Consider the following 26,271-nt stretch of genomic DNA (forward strand, 5'->3'; position numbering starts at 1 on the left):
TGGACGGTTTTCCAACTTGAATCAACCGTCTTCGGCGATTTCAAGCTCAATGGACATGAAAATGCAGGCTTTGGATCTCTTCACTTCTGGTAGATTTTCAGGGTGTTTACATCAGGTTTCTCATGATAATCTTGGACTTTACAAAGACAGCCTTTCTTATGGTGTTGGTCATATGCATCAACAATCAAGCCACAACAGGCAGACGGTGGAATCTCTTTTTCCCAGTCTCTCTCACTTTACACCCAGCCTTACCATACTCCACTCATTCTCTCTCAGTGGTCTACCTTTTTATTTTATTATTATTATTATTATTATTATTATTATTATTATTATTATTATTATATCAAATAATCCATACACTCATGTTTCCCACTGATAGTGTCCACTTTTGAACCCATCCCCACTTCTTTATTTCTTTTTAATCAAATTTCTTTTTATTATTATTATTATTATTATTATTCTTATTAAAAAAAAAAAAACCAAACACCATTGCAAACAATTTACAAATTTGCACACCAACTCATTTTATTCATGTCGGGTCTCACCCCGATCACCATGTTTCCACATACAAAAACACAAAAAACACAAAATAAAAAATAAAATAAAATAAAATAAAATACAAACAAACACCCACATTCACAGGTGGGATTTTTCTTCTCTATTCTGCCGCCAGTCTTTTCTTCTTGCCTCCGTCTTGGGCGGCCCTTGCCGGTGTTGCCTCCGTGTTTCCCACTCCACTGGGCATGATCACTACTCCCTCCTCCTCCACTGCAGCATATGGCGGCCCTCCAAATCGGAACATAAAACTGGCCTTCCGCTTCAGCTCCTTGTTTTCCGCCTTTAGCACACTTATCTCTACTCGCGCATCCTTATACATGCGTTGGAGCAGAGCCAGTTGGGCGTTTAACTGCTGCACCTCATTTGTCCTACTCTGCAGCCGGTTCGACAAATTTGTAACCGCAGTCATGGTTTCCACACATGACTTCAAGGTATACTGATTGGCCTCCACATCCGACTGCACTGCCATTCTTTGCTCCACAGACCGCATAGGAAAGTTCAACGGAGCAAACTCCGGGGCGCTTGGTTGAGGTTCCAGTGCCACTGCACCAGTTATCTCTCTTGTTGACTCGTTGAGGTCGGGAAAGAGAGTGAGCAGACCGCGGGAAGACGAAGCCATTTTTTTCTGGGCAACAGAGTGTTACAGAGTATCTTTCTCAGCAAAACGAAGAATTTTTCAGAGGTTTCTCTCAGTTTTTCTATCTCAGCTTCAGCCTCAGCCTCAGCCTCAGCCTCCGTCTTGGTTAAATAGCCGAGGCAGCCACGCGTATCGCGCGCCACTTGACCCCAGACGACAAACGGACGCGCCAGCCAAGGCACTCACGTGCCTCGCCATCATGTCCGGCACACCTTTTTATGACTTGGGCTCGCCTTTTGATGGCACGCCTTTTTATGGATTGGGCACGCCTTTTGATGGCACGCCTTTTGATAGATTGGGCACACCTTTTGAGGGTGCGACTTTTTAGGGGTCCGACAAGACTCTGTAAACTGTCCCGACATTGATTCCGGTTAGCTCCTTTATGGGTCCGACAAGACTCTGTAAACTGTCCCGACATTGATTCCGGTTAGCTCCTTCATGGGTCCGACAAGACTCTGTAAATGTAAACTGTCCCGACATTGATTCCGGTTAGCTCCTTCATGGGTCCGACAAGACTCTGTAAACTGTCCCGACATAGATTCCGGTTAGTTTCTACAAGGGTCCAGCAAGACCCCGTAAACTGTCTTCTACAACGGTCCGACATGACCCCATAAACTGTCTGCTACATCGGTCTGACACGACACCACAGTGTCTTCTACACCGGTCCGACATGACCCCATAAACTGTCTTCTACATCGGTCCGACACGAGCCAGTGTCTTCTACATCGGTCTACCAACCATACAGTGTCTTCACCAACGGTCTGACACGACCATACAGTGTCTCCTATCCTCTTTTATTTTTATGTATTTTCTTGTTTTGTTACTCTCTCCAAACTCAAGTTGGCTAGTTCCTATCCCCCTTGAGTTTGCGGGGGGCTGTTAAAACCTATCACCTACTTCACCCACTTAAACCTACTCCACTAAACCTAACCCACTACACCACTACCACCTCACCTACTCCACTAAACCTAACCCACTACACCACTACCACCTCCACTTCACCTACTCCTTACCTACTACACACTCACCCTCTTTTATATATAGGAATCATGAATCATTGTAATAGATATAACATTATATCAATCAATAATACATAAATTCTTACATATTCGATGGATTATCTTACAACAAAAGAGAAGAAAATATTCTGGATTTTGCAGATGTATTTTAAAGTTACTTAAATTGGTTTCTATCTCTCATTTACTCATTGTTATTAATCACGAGTGAAGTACCCAATTAAACATGCTTTGTCAAATACAAACTTTATTTTTCCCAGGAGAACGAATAAAGGATCAGTCTTGCAACCGAGCCATATCCTTGTATCCTAGGAAATGGTGTGTGTAGATGGAGCAGCCACATAATACCTATTTTAAAAATAAAAAAAAAGAAAGAAAAAAGGAGCAGCCACTTCTAATTTTTCTCTCTCTGATGAATGTAACATGTTCTGCATGGCTGCATTGTTTATGGTAACAGCAGTGCATTTCTGGTGGCAGGTTGGTTGTGGTGGAGGAATGGTGAAGGTGGTTGAGATGTAGTGAGTTGGATGTGTTAGTGGTTGGTTCAAAGTTTCTCACCCTTGAGAGTCTTATTGCATAAAATATGAAAATGAAAAAACAAAAAATCTAGGGGGAACTAGTGTGACGTTGATGCTTATTTCCTGACCATCTAAACAAGATGATGTAGTCTATTTAATTTTGGGTGTGGGTTGATTAGTTCATTGTGATCAGAACGTCTAACTGTGGGAGGACATAAAATTGAGAAGTTTCTAATTAAATCTGTTTTTTATTTGCCGTGGCTGAATACATATCATGACCTTTTCTATTTCAGGTGCATTTATAACTGCTGGGGTACTCACGGCTGGGTTAATCAGTTTCAGACAGGGGAATTCTCACTTGGGTCAGCAGCTGATGAGAGCTCGTGTGGTTGTCCAAGGTGCCACTGTTGCATTGATGGTTGGCTCTGCTTATTATTATGGAGAGAAGTTCTAAATGGTTGTTGATGGTGGAGTTTAACCACTAAGTTTTACTTGATTTTGCCCCTCAGGGATATCATTTGAGCAAAAAATGAAGGATGCTAGTTCTTGACAACAAAACTTTTTTTTTTTTTTTGGGGGGGGGGGGGGGGGGGGGGGGGTTAAAAATAAGGTCATTGGTTCTAGACCATGTCTGTTTATTTTAAATATGAAGATTTGTAACAAACCAGGTCGGTTGGGGCAATCTGATGCTCTGAGAACCAAAGACTGGGATTATGTCCATACAAAGAGTTAATATAAATGATTACCATATTAACTTAATATTTGATATGACAATTCAAATAAAACAGTGATGTCTCTTGAAGCTCCTTGTTTGAGTAGTTGACTTAAAGTTCTTTGTTGATCTTTTTAAATAGATGACTGGAATGACAAGTAGATAGATTTCAAATATGAGTGCAAAAACTGACCACTATATATTTGTTTTATTGCTATATGCATGCAGGAAACTGAAAATACCAGTGTTCTCTAAGCAATGAGAAAACTTCTTGTGATGTTACTCTTCTATGTGTTTGGCTCTATTTTAGCGCCATTAGTTTCTTTCTCTCTGACTTTTGTGAGAGAATTCAAAGTCAAAACTATTAGTTATGGTCCAAGTACTGCACTGCCTACTCTTAACCTGTAACAATGAGGTAATTCAAAAATAATTCTTTTAGCTTTGTTAGACGGAGTTCTATTTTCTTTCAAGTTTTTTTATTTATTCTTAATATCACATGTTCTTCCATTGCTGAATTGCTTTATTGCTCTGTAGCTTGATAGTTGAATGAATTACAGGGGCATAGCCCAATGGTGGTGTTGATGCTCTGGATGTGTTGGTTATGAGTGTTCTATTATGATGACAATCCTTAGAGGTGCATTGCATCGTGCTAATATTGGCATTGTCAACATTACCCAACATTTAATCTTTAAAAATGGATTAAACCTTCATCTATATGGCTAGTGATTCTCTCTATCCAAAATTACTAGTTTTCTCAGTGGAATAAAAAATAAGTGTGCTGTGCCTCAAATTGGGGAAAAAAAATTTAAAAAAAAAATAGAGAAGAAAAAAAGTATAACGTGGTGATAATCTTCAATTGCATAAATTTAGTGGCACAATCAATTGATAAGAATAAAGAAACAAAAAATATATATGGAGAATTTTGTGCCCTTTCTTAATAGTTTGTCCTAGTGGCTTAATTTTACAATTACTTATATAAGGAACTAGTGACAACTCGTGCTATGCATAAGAATACATGATTTAAATAATTTATTATAGTCATTTTTGTATTATAAAATAAAAAATTCTTATAAATTTAAAATATAAGAGGGAGTTATAACTAACAAATATTTTGAACATGATAACTATCTCATACCTAAATTCATGCATTCATTTTTTTTCCATAAATTTGTCACTTGAAACATTGATTATAAAATTATATATTTTTATCTTTATTCTTTTTTTGTTCATATATAAATAATTAACTTTTTATTTTAAAATTTATTTGACTTGTAATATTTTTTTATGTAAATATTTTTTAGTTGCTCATATATAAATAGTTAACTTTTTATTTTTAAAATTCATTGACTCATAATATTTTTTATTTAGTTATTTTTTAATCTTTTATTTGACTCTTTATATTATTTTGTGATTGGAATTTGAATAGTTATCATTTTATTTTTTTCTATCTCTATCTCTATCTCTTTGTTGTTCATATCTAAATATTTATCCTTTTATTTAAATATATATAATCCTTTTAGATATTGAGATTTAGATAATTGACAATGATTAAAAATTAGGAAAAGTAGGAGGGGAGACTTGAGAGGTGACACGTAAGAGAGATAATCCATAAGAATTTAGTATTAAGAATTTGAAGAATTATCATACTCCGCTATATTTGCTTCTAGATGTAGTATAGTATATAGTATAGTATAGTATAGTATAGTGTAGATATGTATCACCATAATTTATACAGTACATTTTATGTGGCTTCATAGATAACGTGATTATTTTTAAATATCATAAATTAATTAATTATTTATTTATATATATATATATATATATCAATATAGATTAAAAAATTAACCACCAAGGTGGTGGCCTCGTGGACAATGCATTCTGTTCTACAGAGGTGAGTCATGATTGAATCCTAGAAGGCGCTCTCTCTACGAAGATTTTGCACTGTATTATGATCGAAACTTGGCCTCTTCTGTAGTGCGTGGATAAGGTTCATATGGTGCCTCGATGGTGGAATTTTTTTTTTTTTATGAGTTGGGTTAAATTTGTTGAGCAATTTTCATTGTATTTAAATAAATAAATTATGTTTGTGTATTAAACTACAAATAAAATACAAAAGAAAAATAGGAAAATGAGAGAATTGTTTGATTACAAAAATAAACCAATAAATAAAAATAAATAAATAAATAAATAAAAACATATTTTTATTTTGTTACAAAAATAAAATCAAAATCTGATTTAAATAAATAAATAAAAAAGAAAATAAATTAACTTACTTGATTAATTTCTTGAACAATATACTGATCAAGTCCAGTGTTAGACACTGTGTCCTTAAAACAGATTTGTCCTCTCCACGGTACTTAGAGAATATGGACGTCTATCTTCCAGAACAAAATGATTAATTAATGAAAAATAGCAGCACTACAAATTTTTTGTACAACAAACACACTAAGTTTTTTATACTCTTTCTCATAGAAATTTAGATGCAGCAAAATGCAGAGAGCAGTAGCAGATTTAAGGATGAAAATTGGAGTGAAAAAACAAATGAGAGATTTGTTTATTTATAAGAGAATTTATGGCTGTTAGGTTTGAATTAAACAGGTGTAAAACCTGTTTGAACATGTATGATACATGTTCAGTTTGAATAAACAGATACAAATTTGTTGGGTTCAAATTTTGAACAGATAAAATCGAATTGGGTTTGAATCTAGACAGATTCGAATCTATTTGAACCTGTACAAAATTCTGAAGAGGTGTAACAAATTTGAATTTGAAAATTGAAATTGAAATTTGTACAGATTTTATTTTACCAAAAAATAAAATTGAATTCAAACGTTTTTTGCCTAAAAAGATAAGTATTAGGTTGGACAACCCAAGCCTAGGCCTAGCTCGACCGAACGGGCAACGATGTGCGTGTGGTTATTTTTGGGTTCAATAGTTCTAGCCCAATTTGCCTATAACCTCTCCCTTCTACAAACTTTGGGTGCCCCCTTGGGGCCTTCCCCAAGTTATAATTCCTAGCTATATAAACCCATAATTTTCTTCCCACCAAACCAATGTGGGACAAGCCTTTATTCAAACCTTTAAGGATTTTCCACCAAAACTCCATTTCTATAGAGCACACTTTGGCTTCAATTTTCCATTCACCTGATAATGATTTTGAGTAACCAAATATATCACGTGAATCGCAACGCAGTATAGAATGCGTTACCACCTTGACCCGCCAACTTTGGTGCATGGGTCCCACATAGAATATAGACCAAAGTTAAGAAAAAATGCTGTTTTTACCTAGATTTTTTCAAAACATTTCTAACAAAATTTGGCTGATAGGAGTGTAAATTTTTGGCCCACCAGCTTGCAATCCACTTCGAAAGCCCGCCCGCAACTTGGTGTGGGGCCCAGCCTAGCCCGAGACATTAGGCTTGGGCCCAGATCATTTTTCTGAGGCCCAGTCCATTGGGCCACTCAAGTCCTGACCTGAGGCCAATGTCATTTTTGTTGGAAAAAAATGGTTAGGCTTCGTCCAAGCCTGAGTACCTCTTAGAGTTGGGCCTAATTTTTGGCTCGTGGGCCACCTCGTCCCACTTGCACCGAATTTTGGCGTGAAATTGCATGGCCGGACAATGGGTCGGTTGAGCTAAATTTATACCCTTACTGGCTGAAAACCACATTGACTAAGATCCACAAATACTATAGTCACAGAGTTTTTTTTTTTTTTTTTTGCATTCACAAAATAAAAAATTTAAAAAATTATGCAGAAGATGCCATGTATAATATAAACTGTCACCTGTGTTCAAACAAAAAAAAAAAAAAATCCATACTATTACATAACAAATTTTTATCACATAACAAATTTTTCTATTCTAAAATAAAAAAATATTATCCAAAAGTGTGAATAAGATTTGAATATAAGACTTTGGTTTTCATTAAAACAAAAAAATCTTTTACCATTGCATATATAATATTATTTATCTAAATTGCACCCGCTACTATATATATATATATATATATTGTCACTCACACTTTGCACGTGCGGTCTAAGGTAACCATGTCGACAGCACATCTTCCCACCACCCATATCATACACGACACAACACACTTTCCCCATCCTTCTTGTTCCGTCCTTTCATGCTTTGTATTCCCTCTCGATCATTGTCTTTTCGACGGCCAACAAAAAAGACTTATTCTTCACCGTAAACACCACGCACCGGCGATCGACTCTCTGATCCTACACTTTTTCTCATTTTTTACGGTTTCTTTCTTTCTTTCTTTCTTTCGCGCTTCATTATATTCTTCTTGTTTCGTTCTAAATGTTCTCGTAATTAGATGGTTCTCGGAGCCAATCCTCATGAATTTGTTAAATCTCCTCAATCTCGCCCCATTTTTGTTTGATTAAATTGTTTTTTTTACTTCACGTGGCCTCTAAATTCCACATTTATGTATTTTTATTTTTCCTTTTGTAAACGTGTGGTCTCATATTGCAGTTTTTGATTGCCTTGGGTTTGTGTTATTGATTGTTGTTTTAGTTGACTTGAATGTAATTTCCAATGGAAGAACTTGCTTTTTTACTCAGTAATTTTGATGAACATCGCCATTAGAGATTGGATTCAGGGTTCCATGATAATTTACTTTGAATTTTGGTATTAACTTGAATGCAAAGTTTTTGAGTGGAAAACCCTTGCAGAGAATTTATATGCTAAGAATTTTTAGTGGAAACACTAATAATTGTTTTCACTAGCAAGACAGATATGAATCAGTTCACAAAACACATTTCATAAGAAAATTTTGTATATTTTTAGAGCATATTCATTTTGGACTTGTATGACAATTGGTTAAAAGAGTTATAGCAAGGACCATATTTATATAAATGGATAATGGTCTCAATCTAGGCACCAGGAAACTAAATTGGGGATGAAGAGGGCTTTTCTAGAAGTGAATTTCAGAGCTGTATATCCTGCCATAGTTGGGCCCTTTTGGCGTCGACTTGTAGGATTTGTGATATTTATGTTGTTTTCTTCTCTAAAGTTATTGCATACCAATTTGTGATATTTATTTTGGTTACTTCTCTCAAGTTACTGCATACCATCTTTTGATCTTGCCATAGCACATTTTAATTGTTCACTTTCTGTAATTTTTTTTTGTTGTTGTTATATGTTTGAATTTGATTTTTTAATGGACCTGCCTATTGGGAATGAACTTTCATGTGCTTACGTCTGTTTTCTTTTATTATGAATTTGGCAGGGTGGTAAATACATAAAATTTTTAGATTAAGATGTCTTCTCCAAGCAAGAGGAGAGATATGGATGTCATGAAATTGTAAGGTTTTTGAGTAAGATGCTGCTTTAGTTTCAGGCTTGTTGCTTTTTATGTTTCTACTTTGCTGACATAATTTATGCTATAGTTGTAAATAAATATAAATGTAACGAAAATCTTTGGCTTTGTGTACAAAACAAAAATCCTATGTACATCTCTGTTTCATATATCCAAAATTCTATAGTTATAACTAGTGGTATATTGACTTCATGTATGCGTTGGCTTTTCAGTTTGCGTTTTGGAAATTTGGATACTTCTGCTTTCTGGTTTTTCCTATTGCAATCTCCATGAAATCAAATTTGTGGATCCTAACCTTTTTAATTTTATTACTGATCTGCTGTGTTAATGTTATAGGATGATGAGTGACTATGCTGTGGAGCCAATAAATGATGGAATTAGTGAATTCAATGTTGAATTCCATGGTCCAAAAGAAAGTAATGTTTCTACTCTTTCCATGCTATAGTCTTATTGAAATATGACCTTAACAATTGTTCCCACAGATGCTCTCTCTCATTGCTTTTTACTACTTCAAAACTTGAATGGTTATTAGGTTTTGAGTTGGAGAACATGGTTTGCTATTTATGCCTTTGCTGTCCAATTCAAGTTATATGCCTGATTTAAAAGATAGATTCTACTGATTGTCAAGATTATAGACTGTTGGCTTTCAACACTTTTAGATTTGCATTTAAGGTATGTTTCATAGCTTTGAAGGAACTGGAAGGTCCAACCTTTCCTTTTTTCCTTTATTAAACCCAACCATCCAGTCCCCTTTTTTGCTTGATTCTAAACACTAGGTCAGTTTTCCATGTGCAATACAAGTATTTTGAATACTAAGATTTCTTTTAAAGGGATAAAGAATGTGTTTGGTTGTTTTCTGCTACAAGCTATATACGCATAGAGTTGATTTTGCAATATTTCGTTGCTAAAACGTAATTTTTGTTTTAGACAAAAATAAGTTTCCTCATTTGTAGAATTGTACTAAGTGGAATCTTTAAAAGCACAGAGTGCAGAAACAGCCTCAATCTCTCTCTTGCTGCCCTTGTTCCTTTAAATTTTCTTGCTTACCTAAGTTGATGTAGATATGCGTCTTATGTGATTCCTCATCATTTTGCAATTCCATCTTCTTTGCCTTCTTTTGTCAAATCAAGATTTTGTCTGAGATTGATTACTAGACATGTAAGAATGTTTTGAGAGATTGGTTTTTGTCATTATATTTGAGCATGGCAGGCTAGGAGTCCTGTTAATCACTTTGTTTCTACTTATTGATATCTATAGCTTATTACTAAAGTACAGAACCCCCTCAAATAGCTGGTGTCAGCAGATGTTTTAGAACTTGTGGAACAAAGTTCAAATGCGTGTGTGTGTGCATGTCGCAGGTGATGCTAAATTTGTTGCCATAACAAGAAAGAAATTTCATGTTTCTTTTTTCTCGCACTCATCAACAAGTTATCTAGTCTTGCCATGATATTGTTGTCAAGTTGTGCTTCGTTGTTTCTTTTTCGCCTGAGATTTCTCTGCCTACAGACCTATTAGTACCTTATATTTTGGAGGTCCCAGTAACTCCTGTTTCTGATTACATCTTATTGGTGGTATCTCAATGGTTGCAGGCCTTTATGAAGGTGGTGTCTGGAAAGTTCGTGTTGAGCTGCCGGATGCTTACCCATACAAGTCTCCTTCCATTGGGTTTCTGAACAAAATATACCACCCAAATGTCGATGAGCTGTGAGTCTTCTCACACCCTTACATAGCTCGCATGCAAGCTATATTGATTAAACAAGCAGCTATTGTTGTACTGCTTTTTTGAGTCTGTCTATTACGAGTCTTCTGAAACATTTTTGTTGGGAAAGTTGTTATTTACTGACTGGAAGGCTTTTGATCCACTGCAGGTCTGGTTCCGTATGCTTGGATGTAATTAACCAATCATGGAGTCCAATGTTTGGTAATTATTTTTATATCTTAACATATCGCTTGATGTTATATCTTAACATCCTGATATCTTAACATATCGCTTAATGTTGGGCCTATTATTTAGGTCTTGGTCTTTTGCTGATCGACCGTACCTAAAGAGCAGGCGCTTAAAAAATTGTTAGTACAAAACAAAGACGACTGATATTAACTAATTGGAAATGTCATTGATTATGTTTGTTTGTTGTATATGCTTGATCTTCATTAGGGGTCTTTTCAGACCAAAAAAAAGAAGTCTTTCAATATCTGACACTGTCTATTCTGGGCTACAGATCTGCTCAATGTGTTTGAGGTTTTTCTTCCACAGCTTTTGCTTTACCCAAATCCTTCAGATCCACTAAATGGTGATGCAGCATCGCTGATGATGAAGGATCAGAAACAATATGAACAGAAAGTGAAAGGTGAAATTTCTCGTCTATTTTTTTTCTTACGTATAGCTTGGCTTCAATACTGTAATAAATTGTGACTGTGTGAGGTTCTTTATGAAGTAATTTGAGAGGATTTTATTTGTTTATTTTATATGTTTACTTCAGTTGGTTTCCTTTTAAGGGGCTCTGGCCTAGACTTCAAAATTGGAGATGGCAGCTTAGGAATTTATCTATTTGATGACCAGCACCACAAAAAAATCCTTACATATGCCTTTTATTTTGTTATTTGTATATCATTATTATTTTGTAATTGTGGAATTTTTTTTTTCTTTTAGCAGAACACATGGAGGAATTGAAGGTGTTATAGGCCTTTTGGGTTCAAGTGATAGCATTAAGCTGTTAATAATGAAAAATGTATTTCTGACTATCTACTTGTGACAGCAGAGTATTGTGAACGTTATGCAAAGAAGGAGAATATCACCAGCACTCTGATAGAAGAGAGTGACGAGGAGTTAAGTGACGGGGATATCAGTGATGGACGAAGTGTGTCTAGCGAAGATGATGTTGCTGGAAAGGCAGACCCTTAAAGGGATGAATGGCCCGGACTTCAACATACCAAATTCATCTCATGTTTGCATATTGATTTTTAACTCAAATGTATGACATTATGTTAATTGTTTGTAAAATGATACTTGGGTACAAGATACCATGCATGTGTATCAAATCCATATTTATGCTGGCACATTCGTTCAAAGAAGAATAGAAATGAAGATATTGTTTTTATTCGTTCTCTTGTGATCTGTTACTCTGATTATTTGTGTTGCCAAATGGTCTGATTATTGTGTGAATTTGTTTTTTGTTTAATGATTTCTTTGGCAAGCCAGTAAAGCAGGGTTCCTCTTTAAAACACATCAGACTGGTGTCAAGCTCCAGATCACTCACTGATTCTCAAACGAACTTGGTGAGTCTTGTAAGTATTGTAAGCAAGATGACAGAAATATGAAGAATTATACAAGCTAACGTTATGATTTGGGAAGTGACTTGGAAAATGCTCGTGCACAAAATGAAAATTTTCAACTAGTAAGGCCTCGTTGGGAAACAGGCTATTTTAGTAATTTTTTTGCTTTTTGACTAAAATATGAGGTAAAAAAAATTAGTATGTTTGGAATGACTTTTGATTTTTATGAAAAGATATGCAAAAAGTAGATAGAAAAAGGAATCTTTGATTTTTTGGTATAGGTTATAAACTTTTTGATTGTTTTAGTAATTTTTTGGCTTTTAGACTAACACTCTCACATGCCAAACGTGGCCTTATTTTTTTTTTCTTTCCTCATTCTGCTTTTTGATGTTTAATGTTAATTTTTTTTACAATTGATAGGTGGAAAATAGGAGAAAGATAAGTTACATTGCATGGTAGTGAGAATTAAATCAGGACATCATGTCCATGAGGGCTCATCCAAAAGCCAACCCATTGGATGATAAGAGGCATGTTAACTGTTAATTCTAATGTGTAAAGAGAGAAATACAGAGAATAATGTATCTATATTATTATTGATTGATTGTAATACAAGATTGTTGTGTATATTGATTTTATTACAAGCTATTATATAGGAGAGGTGTGAGGTAGGTGAGTGGTGGTAGTGGATGGTAGTGGAGGTGGTGGGTGGTAGTGGAGATGGTAAGTGTGTTAGGTTTAGTGGAGTGAATGTAGTGGGTTAGGTTAGTGGGTTAGGTTTAGTGTACATTAACAGCCCCCCTCAAACTCAAGGAGGATAGGAACTAACCAACTTGAGTTTGAAGAGAGTAACAAAACAGAAAAATAAGCTGATAAATAAAATAAAACAGGATAGGAGACACGGTATGGTCGTGTCAGACCGTTGTAGAAGACACGGTATGGTCGTGTCGGACCGTTGTAGCAGACAGTTTATGGGGTCATGTTGGACCGTTGTAGCAGGACAGTTTACGGGGTCATGTCGGACCGTTGTAGAAGAACAGTTTACGGGGTCATGTCGGACCGTTGTAGCAGGACAGTTTACGGGGTCATGTCGGACCGTTGTAGAAGAACAGTTTACGGGGTCATGTCGGACCGATGTAGCAGGACAGTTTACGGGGTCATGTCGGACCGTTGTAGAAGACAGTTTACGGGGTCATGTCGGACCGATGTAACAGACACTGTGTGGTCGTGTCAGACCGATGTAGAAGACAGTTTACGGGGTCATGTCGGACCGTTGTAGCAGGACAGTTTACGGGGTCATGTCGGACCGTTGTAGCAGACAGTTTACGGGGTCATGTCGGACCGTTGTAGAAGCTTGTGGTGGTGCACCAAGGGGGCGACTTAGGGAGTGCGCCATGAGCGACTTATACATGATGATTGATACATGATATTGTGTATAACCCCCCCTCAAACTCAAATAGGTGTGAAGATAGAAACCTATTTGAGGTTGAAACAAAGGGATTGATAAAGCTGACCGGTGTAGAAGACACTGTATGAGTGTGTATATAGGCTGCCCAAAAGATATACATGGATATAGATATCGAGCCCTCAAAAGTCGTGCCCTCAAAAGGTGTGCCCGCACCCTCAAAAGGCGTGCCATCAAAAGGCGTGCCCGAGTCATGAAAAGGCGTGCCCGAGTCATGAAAAGGCGTGCCATGAAAAGGCGTGCCAGGTTGTCGGCGTCAAGAGGCGCGCGATGCGTGTGGTTGCCTCGGCGATATAACCAAGACTGAACCTGAGGCTGAGACAAAAAACCTGCGAATTTCTCTGAAAAACTCTTCGTTGTGCTGAGAGAGAGAGTTTGTAACACTCTGTTGCGAGAGATAGTCTGTAATACTCTGTTGCCCAGAAAATGGCCTCGTCTTCCCGGAATCTGCTCACTCTCTTTCCAGACCTCAACGAGTCAACAAGAGAGATAACGGGTGCGGTGTCCCGTGAACCTCAACCAAACACCACTGGGTTTGCTCCGTTGAACTTTCCGATGCAGTCGGTGGAGCAAAAAATAGCAGTGCAAACGGATGTGGAGGCTAATCAGTATACTCTGAAGTCATGTGTGGAAACCATGACGGCGGTCACAAACTTGTCGAACCGGCTGCAGAGTAGGACAAATGAGGTGCAGCATTTAAATTCCCAGCTGGCTCTGCTCCAACGCATGTATAAGGATGCGCGAGCAGAGATCAGTGTGCTAAAGGCAGAGAATAAGGAGCTGAAGCGGAAGGCCACCGTGATGTTCCGATTTGGAGGGCCGCCATATGCTGCAGTGGAGGAGCAGGGAGTAGTGATCGTGCCCAGTGGAGTGGGAAATACGGAGGCAACACCGGCAAGGGCCGCCCAGGACGGAGACAAGAAGAAAAGGCCGGCGGAATAGGCGAAGAAGTGAGGTCGGTTGGTGGCCGGCTGCAGAAAAGAAAACAAATTGGTTTGTTTGTTGTGGTTGTTGTTTGTTTGTTTGTTTGTGTTTTTGTTTTTTTTTTTTTTTTTTTTGTGATGTAAAATGGTGATCGGGGTGAGCCCCTGATATGAATAAAATATGAGTGTTGGACAAATTTGGAAATTGTTTGTTTTTTTTGTTTTTTTTTTTTTTTTGGTTGTATGTTTGATTTGACGTGTGCCCCTCTTTACAAAACAAAAACAATAAAATAAAAGAAAATAATAAAAAAAAGAGATATATATATATATATATATAGATATGAGGTAGGGGAAAAGATGGGTTTTAAAAAATAGTGGGTATGGGAAAGATGTGGTGGAAGTGATGATTATGTTTGTTTGTTTGTTTTTTTTTTTTTTTTTTTTTTTTTGTTCTGTCAGTGAGCACATGGATTTGAAAGAATGGGTGGATAATAAAAAAGAAAAAGAAAGGGAGCATGGTGGGTATGTAAAGTAGATAATAAAATAAAAGTGGGTTTTGTGTGTGTGTGTGTGTGTCCCCCTTGTAAAGAAAAGAAAAGTGGGAAATCACGTGGGTCTCTTGTTTATTTATTTATTCTTCCAAAACTGAAGAGAGAGGGATGTATGCCGTGTGTGTGAATGGTGTAGCAGTGTAGTGTGGGTCTGTTGAGTGGAATGTTAGAGAGAGAAGAGTGAGTGCCCCCCTATGTGGTTCAGCCGAGAGAGAGAGATTTGTAAGTGTTGTCTGTGTATATATCAGAGAGAGAAAGAGGGCTGTTGTGTGTATGCATGGAATGATGCATGTGTTGTATCTGTGTGGTTGTAGCTCAGATCAAGAGTATGGAGAAGAAGGATCCATCGGGCATTGTTCGGGGTCCAAGTCCAGTGACCGTCGCGAGTAGAGACACGGACGACGGGGTGAACAGCGTGGTGGCGGGTCGGGGCACAGGGGCGCTTTACAAGGCGGCGTCGGGGCCGAGGTCGACGGCGGTGGCTGCCGCGAGTGGCGGCGTGGTGGTTGGGAAGTGACACATGCCGATCTGATAGAGGCCGAAGTTATGGTTTGTAGCGCTGGCGGCTGTTGCCGGCCGTGATGGGGAGGAGAGGCGGCGTGGTGGTTGTCCTGTTGCTTGCAACGAGGGTGCGTGAGACGATGGCGAAGAGGGTGGCACCTGTGGGAAGAGAGAGAGAGAAAAGTTGATAAGTGGCGAGGATGGATGGTAAGGGCCTGCGATGGAATTTGTGGCAGCGGAGTGAAGGTATGTGTAGAGGTCCGGCGGGCGGCCAAGGCGAGACTGCCGCCCGCCGGTGAAGCAGAATGACTAGGTTGTTAACCTAGCTCTGATACCATGTTAATTCTAATGTGTAAAGAGAGAAATACAGAGAATAATGTATCTATATTATTATTGATTGATTGTAATACAAGATTGTTGTGTATATTGATTTTATTACAAGTTATTATATAGGAGAGGTGTGAGGTAGGTGAGTGGTGGTAGTGGATGGTAGTGGAGGTGGTGGGTGGTAGTGGAGATGGTAAGTGTGTTAGGTTTAGTGGAGTGGATGTAGTGGGTTAGGTTAGTGGGTTAGGTTTAGTGTACATTAACATTAACAATTGGGAATATTCCAGGAGACGTTACAACTTATATGTTGATTTCAGCTTCTGAGTCATGAGTTGTCACATGTTTGGGTTTTTAAAACTCGTATTTTTTTTAACCTTAAAAGTGGACTGATACGTCTTTCAGTGAGGGTGTTTTGGTTATATTAATTTAGGTATTACTGATAGCTATTGGAATGAATAAATTCTTTATAATGTGAATGTTTTCATGCTTTTAACAGTTGCAGCGGCAGAGAGAAAGCAAAGGACAAGAATAAAAAATGCATTGCATGAGCTAGGTGGAATTTTCATCCATCTGAATCTTCAATGAAGTTGTGTGAGGTTTGAGTATATATCTTCGCCTGAAATTTGAACCTATTTGATCTGATTAATTCCTGTCATATCATCAGTTGTAAATATACTGTTAAAATCCACCCACTACACCACTACCACCTCACCTACTCCACTAAACCTAACCCACTACACCACTATCACCTCCACTTCACCTACTCCACTAAACCTAACCCACTACACCACTACCACCTCCACTTCACCTACTCCACCTACCACCTACTACCACCTACTCTTCTATATATAGGAATCATTGTAACATATCAAAAATTAATAATACAATCAGTATCTATACAATTCTCTATTTCTCTTTACATTATATTTCTACATGGTATCAGAGCCATAAGATTTAGGCCTATATTCCTTTCTTTCCGGCGGGCAGCCGGCTGGCAACCATGCCTTCGCTGCCCGCTGGAGGGATCTGAGTCAAAAGCTTGTAAATATTATTGAAGAAAGTCAGCGTTCTGTTTCACCTCAGTTGTTTAATCTACAAGAGCGGTTTTTCACAACAATTGAAGATTTCCAGAAGCAACTTGACTTAATGGTCAAGTATGATTGGGACTTTGATCACTACCTGGAAGAGGACATTTCTGCCGCGCTGGAATATATAAGGGCAACCAAACCGAAGGATGGTAAATTGCTTGCAATTGGACACTCCAAGATACCCATTTTATTATTATTATTATTATTATTATTATTACTCCGGGTTACCTCCCTCTCCTCAACTATCTTTTATTTTCTATATATATCTATCTATATGTCCATTCCAACCACTTCTGATTTTTCCAAATTTTCTTTTATTTTCATTCCACAAAAAAAAAAAAAAAAAACAAAACAAAACAAAACACTTTATTCAAAAAAAAAAAAAAAAAAAAAAAAAAAAAACACAACAACCCACACAAACAACCACATCCACAGGCGGGATTTTTCTTCTCTACTCTGCCGCCGGTCTCTTCTTTTTGCCTCCGTTCTGGGCGGTCCTTGACGGTGCTGCCTCCGTGTTTCTCACGCCACCGAGCACGTTCACTCCTCCCTGCTCCTCCACTACAGCATATGGCGGACCTCCAAATCGGAACATAACAGTGGCCTTCCGCTTCAACTCCTTATTTTCCGCCTTTAGCACACTTAACTCTGCTCGCGCATCCTTATACATGCGTTGGAGCAGAGCCAGTTGGGAGTTTAACTGTTGCACCTCATTTGTCCTGCTCTGCAGCCGGTGTGACAAGTTTGTGACGGCAGTCATGGTTTCCACACATGACTTCAGAGTATACTGATTGGCCTCAATATCAGTTTGCACCGCCATTTTTTGCTCCACCGACCACATCGGAAAGTTCAACGGAGCAAACACAGAGGTGTTGGGTTGAGGTTCACGGGCCTCCGCACCAGTTATCTCTCTTGTTGACTCGTTGAGGTCGGGAAAGAGAGTGAGTAGACCACGGGATGAAGATACCATATTCTGGGTAGCTGAACGGGAAGAAGAGGCCATGTTGCTAAGTGTTTCAGAGACGAGTTGGTTACAGAGTATTACAGAGTTTCTCAGCAAAGGAAGAGTTTGTTTCAGAGGATTTTCAGAAGTTTTTTGTCTGCTTCAGCCTCCGTCTTGGTTAAATAGCCGAGGCAGCCACGCGCATCGCGGGCCTCTTGCCACCACCAGACGACAAAACGGGCGCGCAAGCCAAGGCGCCCACGTGCCTCGCCATCATGTCCGGCACACCTTTTGATGAATTGGGCACGCCTTTTGATGGCACGCCTTTTGACAAAATTGGGCACACCTTTTGAAGGTGCAACTTCTACAACGGTCTAACATGACCCTATAAACTGTCCCGACATTAATTCCGGTTAGCTCCTTTATGGGTCCGACAAGACTCTGTAAACTGTCCCGACATAGATTCCGGTTAGTTTCTACAAGGGTCCGACAAGACTCTGTAAACTGTCCCGACATTGATTCCGGTTAGTTTCTACAAGGGTCCAGCAAGACTCCGTAAACTGTCACAACAACTATCACAACATTGTCTGCTACAACGGTCCGACATGACCCCATAAACTGTCTTCTACATCGGTCTGACACAACCATCCAGTGTCCTCTACAACGTTATGACACCACCATACAGTGTATTCACCATCGGTCTGACACGACCATACAGTGTCTCCTATCCTCTTTTCTTTTATGTATTCGTGTATTTTCTTGTTTTGTTACTCTCTCCAAACTCAAGTTGGTTAGTTCCTATCCCCCTTGAGTTTGCGGGGGGCTGTTAAAATCCACCCACTACACCACTACCACCTCACCTACTCCACTAAACCTAACCCACTACACCACTATCACCTCCACTTCACCTACTCCACTAAACCTAACCCACTACACCACTACCACCTCCACTTCACCTACTCCACCTACCACCTACTACCACCTACTCTTCTATATATAGGAATCATTGTAACATATCAAAAATTAATAATACAATCAGTATCTATACAATTCTCTATTTCTCTTTACATTATATTTCTACATATACCATCTAAATACCGAAGAAGTTTGGTCGATTTCATGACTATATGTATTTATGCTACATCATACATGAATTCAGGTGCTAGGGGTGTCTGATGCAGGCATCTGTTCAAGTACATTTATCTAATTCTCAAGCTAAGGATATACTAAGACACCTAGATTTCATATTTCTTAAATCCTCTTTATTTTTGAAGTGTAAAATAATATTTACATTAAAATATAACATTTTAGTTATGTGGTAGACTCGTTATACACGCTTGGGTGGGTGTATGCACATTTAGGCAATATCAAACACATATCTCAGACTATTACTTAACTGTGAAAGTGTCCGACGAAACTTGCCAAAATATTTTACAAATTTGAAAGAGTCCTTAAAACTTAGTCCATGATTCTTGAAAAACACCACTGCTGAGGACATGACAATCCCATCTCATCTGTTTGTAATTGCCGCCCCCCTAATTCCAGTGATTACTTACATCCAATGGCTTATTATTTAACTCTTAGGGACGATCAATGTCATTATGGTACAAATTATCCTTGTGAAGTCCGCCATTTGGCAAAATAACAAATTCCCCACCATAATATGAACATTGGGATATTCTCCTCCTTCCACAATCACAAGCACTCTGAACAAATAGTACTAGAACTCTCACTTCCTCAAAATTGCAACATATTTGCTTACCTACCTGCATCAATCCTTTTCTCATCATCCAAAATGAATAGAATCTCTATCTGGGTAGCCTTGATTTTGTTCTCTCTCCTCCTCCACACAACGAAATCCAACATGGTAGAAATCAGAAACTCATTGATGATTTTTTACAGAAAACTCTCAAACAACAGTAGGCCATCTGATAGTATTTTAGGTTGGAATATGACCTCTGATCCTTGCAAGGATTCATGGTTTGGTGTATATTGTGATGAGCAGGCTCTTTCTGTGAAGAAAATCGACCTTGGTGGCTTAGGTTTTACCGGAACTTTCGATGCTAGCACTATTTGCAATGTTCAATCTATTGCCACATCTCTTACTATTCTTGGTCTCAGTAACAACAGTCTTGGTGGAGAGAACCTTGATCAGATTGCAAGTTGCAGACAACTCACCCATCTCAATTTAGGTGGGAACAGGTTCTCAGGTAGCCTTCCCGATTCTCTTTCCATGCTAAATAATCTGATTGGACTCGACATATGGCAGAATAACTTCTCTGGTAATTTGCCTGATTTGGCTTGGATATCTGGTTTGCAAGAATTTCGTGCTCAGCATAATCAGCTCACCGGTCCTATACCAAAATTTGATTTTCAGAACTTCATGTACTTCAATATTTCCTTCAACAATTTCACCGGTCATATTCCATTTGGCGGCAAGGGTTTACCTGTAAGCAGTTTCATCATGAACCCTGAATTATGTGGACCTCCACTGCCAAAACAATGCCCATCAGCATCATTAACCTCACCAGACTCCGATCAACAGCCAAAGAAGAAATCCAAGAAAATCTCAACAGATATAGGTATAATGTTTGTAGGTTACTTACTCATAGGGTTGGCTTTGTTCGTTATAATCGTTGTCAAGCTGTGTAAGAGAGGCAAGACAAAAGAAGAGAGGTCTGCTGATTCAGTCAACAAGGTAGCATCAGTTGATGATAGTTTCTACGATCCAAGAACTGCATCAGGTGAGAATAAAGCAGGTATGAACAAATCAGGAATTTCAGCTGAAAGTGGGATGGTTTCATCGTCGCTGGTAATTCTCACGAGTCCAGAGGTGAACGGATTGAAATTCGATGATTTGCTCAAGGCTCCAGCTGAGTTGATTGGGAGAGGAAGGCACGGTACTGTCTACAAGGTTGTTGGCGAGCAAGGGATGCCTCTGGCTGTCAAGAGGATTAGGGATTGGATGATTTCGAGCAACGAGTTCAAGCAGAGGATGCAGAGGTTGGGCCAAGTGAAGCATCCAAATGTATTGTCAGCTGTTGCCTTCTATTGTTCCCCAAAAGAGAAGCTTTTGGTATATCAATATCAAGAGAATGGAAGTCTATTCAGGCTTCTCCATGGTAATTTTTATTCCCTCATCATCTTCAAGCAACTTTAATCTTTGGCACAAGAAAGGCATTAATTTTGGTACCTTAAACATATCTACACATGCACATGGGCAGGCTGTGTTTGAATCTTACACTCAGTTTGTTTGGGCATGTTAATGTAAATTGTATAAATTACCACTACCTACCACCTCCACTACCACCTACACCTACCACCTCCACTACCACCTACACCTACCACTATCACCTACCACCTACCATCTTCTCTTCTATATATACAGTTGTAATACATAAATACAGAATATCAATATATCAATCAATCAAATATCAATCAATAATACAGTATTTTTTAACATGGTATCAGAGCAAGGTTAAGAAGTTAGTAATTCTGCTTCACCGGCGGGCGGCAACCTCGCCTTGGCCGCCCGCCGGACTCCTACACATACCTTCACTCCGCTGCCACAAATTATTCTTCTTGATCTCGACCTTCTTCAGCTGCTTTGCATAGCCGAGGATCCAAAGGCACCTTTCCAAGGAAAGGAACACCCATTTCGCAACACATTTTTGCAGCATCGCCATCACTACTATCAAACACTTCAGCATAACCGACCAAATCTAGCATTTCCGATGCGAGTTCTAGTGCTGAGTCAACACGAAGGTCGGACTCGCCGCCGGCCTGTACGCCGGCACCAGCCTGCCTGACTTGAAACAGACTCCGTACGTGTTGCATAGCGTCTTCGGCCCCAACGGTCCAGTTCACCACTGTGGAGTCTTCTCCGACGCGCAGTGCGTGCATCCCAAAGATGCTTGGTCTAGAAGGCCAGGAAATCCACCAGAGCAACCTTGCATGGTCTCCATCTATGTTGAGTCCAACCTTGGGATTATGTCCATTGGCTTCATGCTGCTCAACCCAGACGAGGCCGTCATATGGAGAGGCCCACGCAAGAACGGTATCATCAAACAATTCCTCAAGGATGTTTACCGGGGCGAGCTCGATTTTCTAGTAGTCGATGCTCCACCTGGGACCTCAGACGAGCACATCTCAATTGTCCAATTTCTCCAAGCAACTGGGATTGACGGTGCGATAATAGTCACCACCCCACAACAGGTTTCTTTGATTGATGTCAGGAAAGAAGTGAGTTTCTGCAAGAAGGTTGGACTTCAAGTTCTTGGTGTTGTTGAGAACATGAGTGGCTTATGCCAACCGGTGTCAGATTTCAAACTTATGCCAACCACTTTCTTTTTCACTCACATCACATGGGCTTGTTCCCACTTTCTCTCTCCTCCAACCCCACTCCACTTTCTTTTCTTTTATTTTTTTATGTATATGTTTATTCTAATTTATTCTTCAAAGCACACCCACTATGGTTTATTTATTACAACACATTTTCCCACTTTTTCAAATTCCCTTTAATCATCTCCCTCCTTTCCCTTACTTTCTTCCACCCACGATTTCACCATTTTCTTTTATTTTAATATATCTATATATATTTTTTTTTTTATTAAAAAAAAAAAAAAAAAAAAAAAAAAACAACATACATCCCTATTTTTCTTATCCCCATCCACAAATATTTTTCTCTATTTTCTTTGTCCATTGTTTTATTTTATTTTATTTTTCTTATTACACAAAACAACATTCACAAAATCACACCAACAACATTCCACCACCTTGTCATTTTATTCATATCAGGGGCTCAACCCCGATCACAATTTTACATCAAAAAAAAAAAAAAAAAAAACACCAACACCAGCAACAAATCAACCACATCCACAGGCAGGATTTTCTTCTCTACTCTGCCGCCGGTCTTTTCTTCTTGCCTCCGTCCTGGGCAGCCCTTGCCGGTGTTGCCTCCGTATTTCCCAATCCACTAGGCATGATCACTACTCCCTGCTCCTCCACTGCAGCATACGGCGGACCTCCGAATCGGAACATCACAGTGGCCTTCCGCTTCAGTTCCTTGTTTTCTGCCTTTAGCACACTCATCTCTGCTCGCGCATCCTTATACATGCGTTGGAGCAGAGCCAGCTGGGAATTTAAATGCTGCACCTCATTTGTCCTACTCTGCAGCCGGTTCGACAAATTTGTGACCGCCGTCATACTTTCCACACATGCCTTCAAAGTATACTGATTGGCCTCCACATCCGACTGCACCGCCATTTTTTGCTCCACCGACCGCATCGGAAAGTTCAACGGAGCAAACACAGAGGTGTTTGGTTGAGGTTCACTGGTCTCCGCACCAGTTCTCTCTCTTGTTGACTCGTTCAGTTCAGGAAAGAGCGTCAGCAGACCACGGGAAGAAGAGGAAGAAGAGGCCATTGTCTGGGCAACTGAGTGTTACAGACTCTCTCTCTCAGCACAACGAAGAGTTTTTCAGACTCTCTCTCTCAGCACAACGAAGTTTTTTTTTCAGAGGTTTTTCGCAGCTTTTCTCTGCCTCAGCCTCCGCCTCCGTCTTATAGCCGAGGCAGCCACGCGCATCGCGCGCCTCTTCTCGCCGACAAACTGGCACGCCTTTTCATGGCACGCCTTTTGATGCATTCGGGCACGCCTTTTGATGACACGCCTTTTGAGGGTGCGGGCACACCTTTTGAGGGCACGACTTTTGAGGGCTCGATATCTATATCCATGTATATCTTTTGGGCAGCCTATATACACACTCATACAGTATCTTCTACACCGGTCAGCTTTATCAATCCCTTTGTTTCAACCTCAAATAGGTTTCTATCTTCACACCTATTTGAGTTTGAGGGGGGGTTATACACAGTATCATGTATAAGTCGCTCATGGCGCACTCCCTAAGTCGCCTCCTTGGTGCACCACCGTAAACTGTCTGCTACATCGGTCCGACATGACCCCGTAAACTGTCTTCTACAACGGTCCGACATGACCCCGTAAACTGTCCTACTACAACGGTCCGACATGACCCCGTAAACTGTCTTCTACAACGGTCCGACATGACCCCGTAAACTGTCTTTTACAACGGTCCGACATGACCCCGTAAACTGTCTGCTCCAACGGTCCGACATGACCCCATAAACTGTCTTCTACATCGGTCTGACACGACCACACAGTGTCTTCTACAACGGTCCGACATGACCCTGTAAACTGTTTGCTACAAAGGTCCGACATGACCCCGTAAACTGTCTGCTACAACGGTCCGACACGACCATACCGTGTCTCCTATCCTGTTTTGTTTTTTATTTATCAGTTTACTTTTCTATTTTGTTATTATCCTCCTTGAGTTTGAGGGGGGCTGTTAATGTAAATTGTATAAATTACCACTACCTACCACCTCCACTACCACCTACACCTACCACCTCCACTACTACTTACACCTACCACTATCACCTACCACCTACCATCTTCTCTTCTATATATACAGTTGTAATACATAAATACAGAATATCAATATATCAATCAATCAAATATCAATCAATAATACAGTATTTTTTAACAGGGCAAAAAATGTTTTCCGTAATTTATGGCTTTTGGTATGAAAGAAAACGTTTTTCATGCTTATGGCAAAAATGCTATTTAGGCGAAAAATGCTTTTCACTTTTAATATGTGAAAAACGTTTTATGAACTAAACTCTTATCAGTGCCACCACACTTCCACTGCCGCCACCACCACACCTCCACTGCCACCACCACACCATCGTCACCACCACCACCTTCACTCCACCACCACCACCAACATTTTCCTCTGAAACAGATGTTTTCTACTGAAACAAATAGAGCGTTAGATTTGTGAAGGGAAAAGAGATTGCAGATCCAAACACAGCTGTAAAGAACAACATCCACTCATAAGAGAGAGGCATAGAAAAGAAAAGAAAGATGAAAATTTTGCTGCAGAGCAAACTCATTAACTAAATGTATTCCTGCAGTAATCATATGGCCCTGCATTTATCTACATATGGATTTCAGGAACACAAATGGGCCAAGTCCTTGACTGGAGTGGCAGACTTGGTGTTGCAGCTACCATAGCCGAGGCCTTAGCTTTTATGCATCAAGAGCTTCGCGAAGACGGGATTGCTCACGGAAACCTGAAGTCCTCAAACATTCTGCTAACCCGAAACATGGAACCATGCATTAGTGAGTACGGTCTAATGATGGTGAACGATGAAGATCAGTCATCGGTTGCCAGTTTTAATAGACAGGTTGGACCAAGCAATGCCTTCAAGTCAGACATTTATGGTCTCGGTGTGATTCTTCTTGAGCTGCTAACAGGAAAGATGGTTCAGAACAATGGGTTGGCCTTGGCCCAATGGGTTTTGTCTGTGGTTCAAGAAGAGTGGACCATTGAGGTCTTCGACAAAACCCTAATTCAAGAAGGTGCAAGTGAAGAGAGCATGCTGAACTTGCTACAAATAGCCGTAAAATGTGTTGATCGTTCACCGGAGGCTAGGCCTAGCTTAAACCAAATTGCTCTTTTGATCAACAATATCAAAGAGGAGGAAGAGAGATCCATTGTTTCTGAACAATGATGATTAAGGAAAATACTTTTCCCGGAGAAAACATGCGAAGCTACTTGTTAGAGAAAACAATAATAATTCTACAGATACAGAATCAACCACTGAATTGACTTATGAAGCAACGTGAGCGAAGCAATTTTTCAATGGCGGGCATTTCAGTTTTGTGGTTGGTTGTAGAATTATTGTGGAGAAAAATTTCTTCATATCGGGGACTAATACTAATACTAATACTAATACTAATACTATTCTTATTTAGATGTATTAGTACTAGGACGTGGCGTTTACTCTCTGTAAAATATTTAGACCTCTTTTTTGTGTTTTTCAATAATATGTAATCTCTCTCCAATAATGTTAAAATTAATAAAAAGATGAGGGGGTGCAATTTTAATTTGTCATAAAAGTAAAAATATTCCAAGTAGTGTTGTTTGGAATGGATTTCAATCACGATGTGCAAGTTATTAATTTAACAAATATAGTTACTTGCCTTGTGAAAAATTAAGGCTTATTTTAATAATTCATAATTTTAATAAAAAATTAATTATTCTTTTTATTTTTTTTTACACAAAAAATTTCTAAAAAAGTGAATTTCTCTAACCACCAATCACATTCCACAGTGGAAAATGTTTTTTAAACATTGACAGTGAAAACTATATAGGAATGGCAACGGGGCGGGGCGGAGCCGGAGACTACCCCCGTCTCCGATCCCCGAAAGTAATATTCCCCCCGTCCCCGATCCCCGACGGGGACCCCTATCCCGGCCCCATCCCCGCCCTCGATCGGGGATCGGGGATCCCCGACCCCGGATAATCCCCGGTTTTTTTTTTTGATTTTTGATTTTTATGTAAAACTCTATA

The 26,271-nt window shown here is 39.3% G+C and overlaps 2 protein-coding genes across 13 annotated transcripts; both read left to right on the forward strand.

Moving 5' to 3' along the window:
* The first annotated feature begins 7,457 nt into the window (after window positions 1–7,457).
* Window positions 7,458–11,869, forward strand: LOC114289316 (ubiquitin-conjugating enzyme E2 5). Of its 8 annotated transcripts, none has more exons than XM_082900225.1 (8): window positions 7,492–7,690; window positions 8,680–8,754; window positions 8,982–9,017; window positions 9,106–9,185; window positions 10,359–10,473; window positions 10,638–10,690; window positions 10,989–11,117; window positions 11,529–11,869. In XM_082900225.1, exons 2-8 carry the CDS (start codon window positions 8,711–8,713, stop codon window positions 11,669–11,671), a joined length of 600 nt encoding a protein of 199 aa, XP_082756351.1. In that variant the 5' UTR covers window positions 7,492–7,690; window positions 8,680–8,710; the 3' UTR covers window positions 11,672–11,869. The 8 variants fall into 8 exon arrangements, with proteins under 8 accessions (XP_028088819.1, XP_028088822.1, XP_082756351.1 ...); XM_082900230.1 differs by having other exon boundaries at window positions 7,502–7,690; window positions 11,420–11,869; XM_082900224.1 differs by having other exon boundaries at window positions 7,502–7,690; window positions 11,526–11,869.
* Window positions 11,870–11,904: 35 nt separating this feature from the next.
* LOC114289313 (putative inactive receptor kinase At2g26730) lies at window positions 11,905–25,824 on the forward strand. 5 transcript variants are annotated; one of them, XM_028233012.2, is made up of 4 exons: window positions 11,905–12,045; window positions 16,303–16,402; window positions 19,843–20,959; window positions 24,870–25,824. In XM_028233012.2, exons 2-4 carry the CDS (start codon window positions 16,388–16,390, stop codon window positions 25,427–25,429), a joined length of 1,692 nt encoding a protein of 563 aa, XP_028088813.2. In that variant the 5' UTR covers window positions 11,905–12,045; window positions 16,303–16,387; the 3' UTR covers window positions 25,430–25,824. The 5 variants fall into 5 exon arrangements, with proteins under 5 accessions (XP_028088813.2, XP_028088814.2, XP_082756349.1 ...); XM_028233013.2 differs by having other exon boundaries at window positions 11,925–12,054; XM_028233010.2 differs by lacking the exon at window positions 11,905–12,045 and adding an exon at window positions 16,136–16,153.
* The last annotated feature ends 447 nt before the right edge of the window (window positions 25,825–26,271 follow it).

This window comes from Camellia sinensis, chromosome 1 (genome assembly GCF_055761805.1).
Source record: "Camellia sinensis isolate YWXY chromosome 1, ASM5576180v1, whole genome shotgun sequence".
In the NCBI taxonomy this organism is placed as follows: Eukaryota; Viridiplantae; Streptophyta; class Magnoliopsida; order Ericales; family Theaceae; genus Camellia; species Camellia sinensis.

Excerpts from the sequence above, each read along its gene's own strand:
- LOC114289316 (XM_082900224.1), top strand. The coding sequence starts at position 8,711 with ATGTCTTCTCCAAGCAAGAGGAGAGATATGGATGTCATGAAATT. Across the intron at positions 9,018-9,105 it reads TTGGATACTTCTGCTTTCTG|GATGATGAGTGACTATGCTG; the intron begins GTTTTTCCTATT and ends TTAATGTTATAG. Across the intron at positions 11,118-11,525 it reads ATATGAACAGAAAGTGAAAG|CAGAGTATTGTGAACGTTAT; the intron begins GTGAAATTTCTC and ends TACTTGTGACAG.
- LOC114289313 (XM_028233009.2), top strand. The coding sequence starts at position 19,501 with ATGAACATTGGGATATTCTCCTCCTTCCACAATCACAAGCACTCTGAA. Across the intron at positions 20,960-24,869 it reads TCTATTCAGGCTTCTCCATG|GAACACAAATGGGCCAAGTC; the intron begins GTAATTTTTATT and ends TATGGATTTCAG.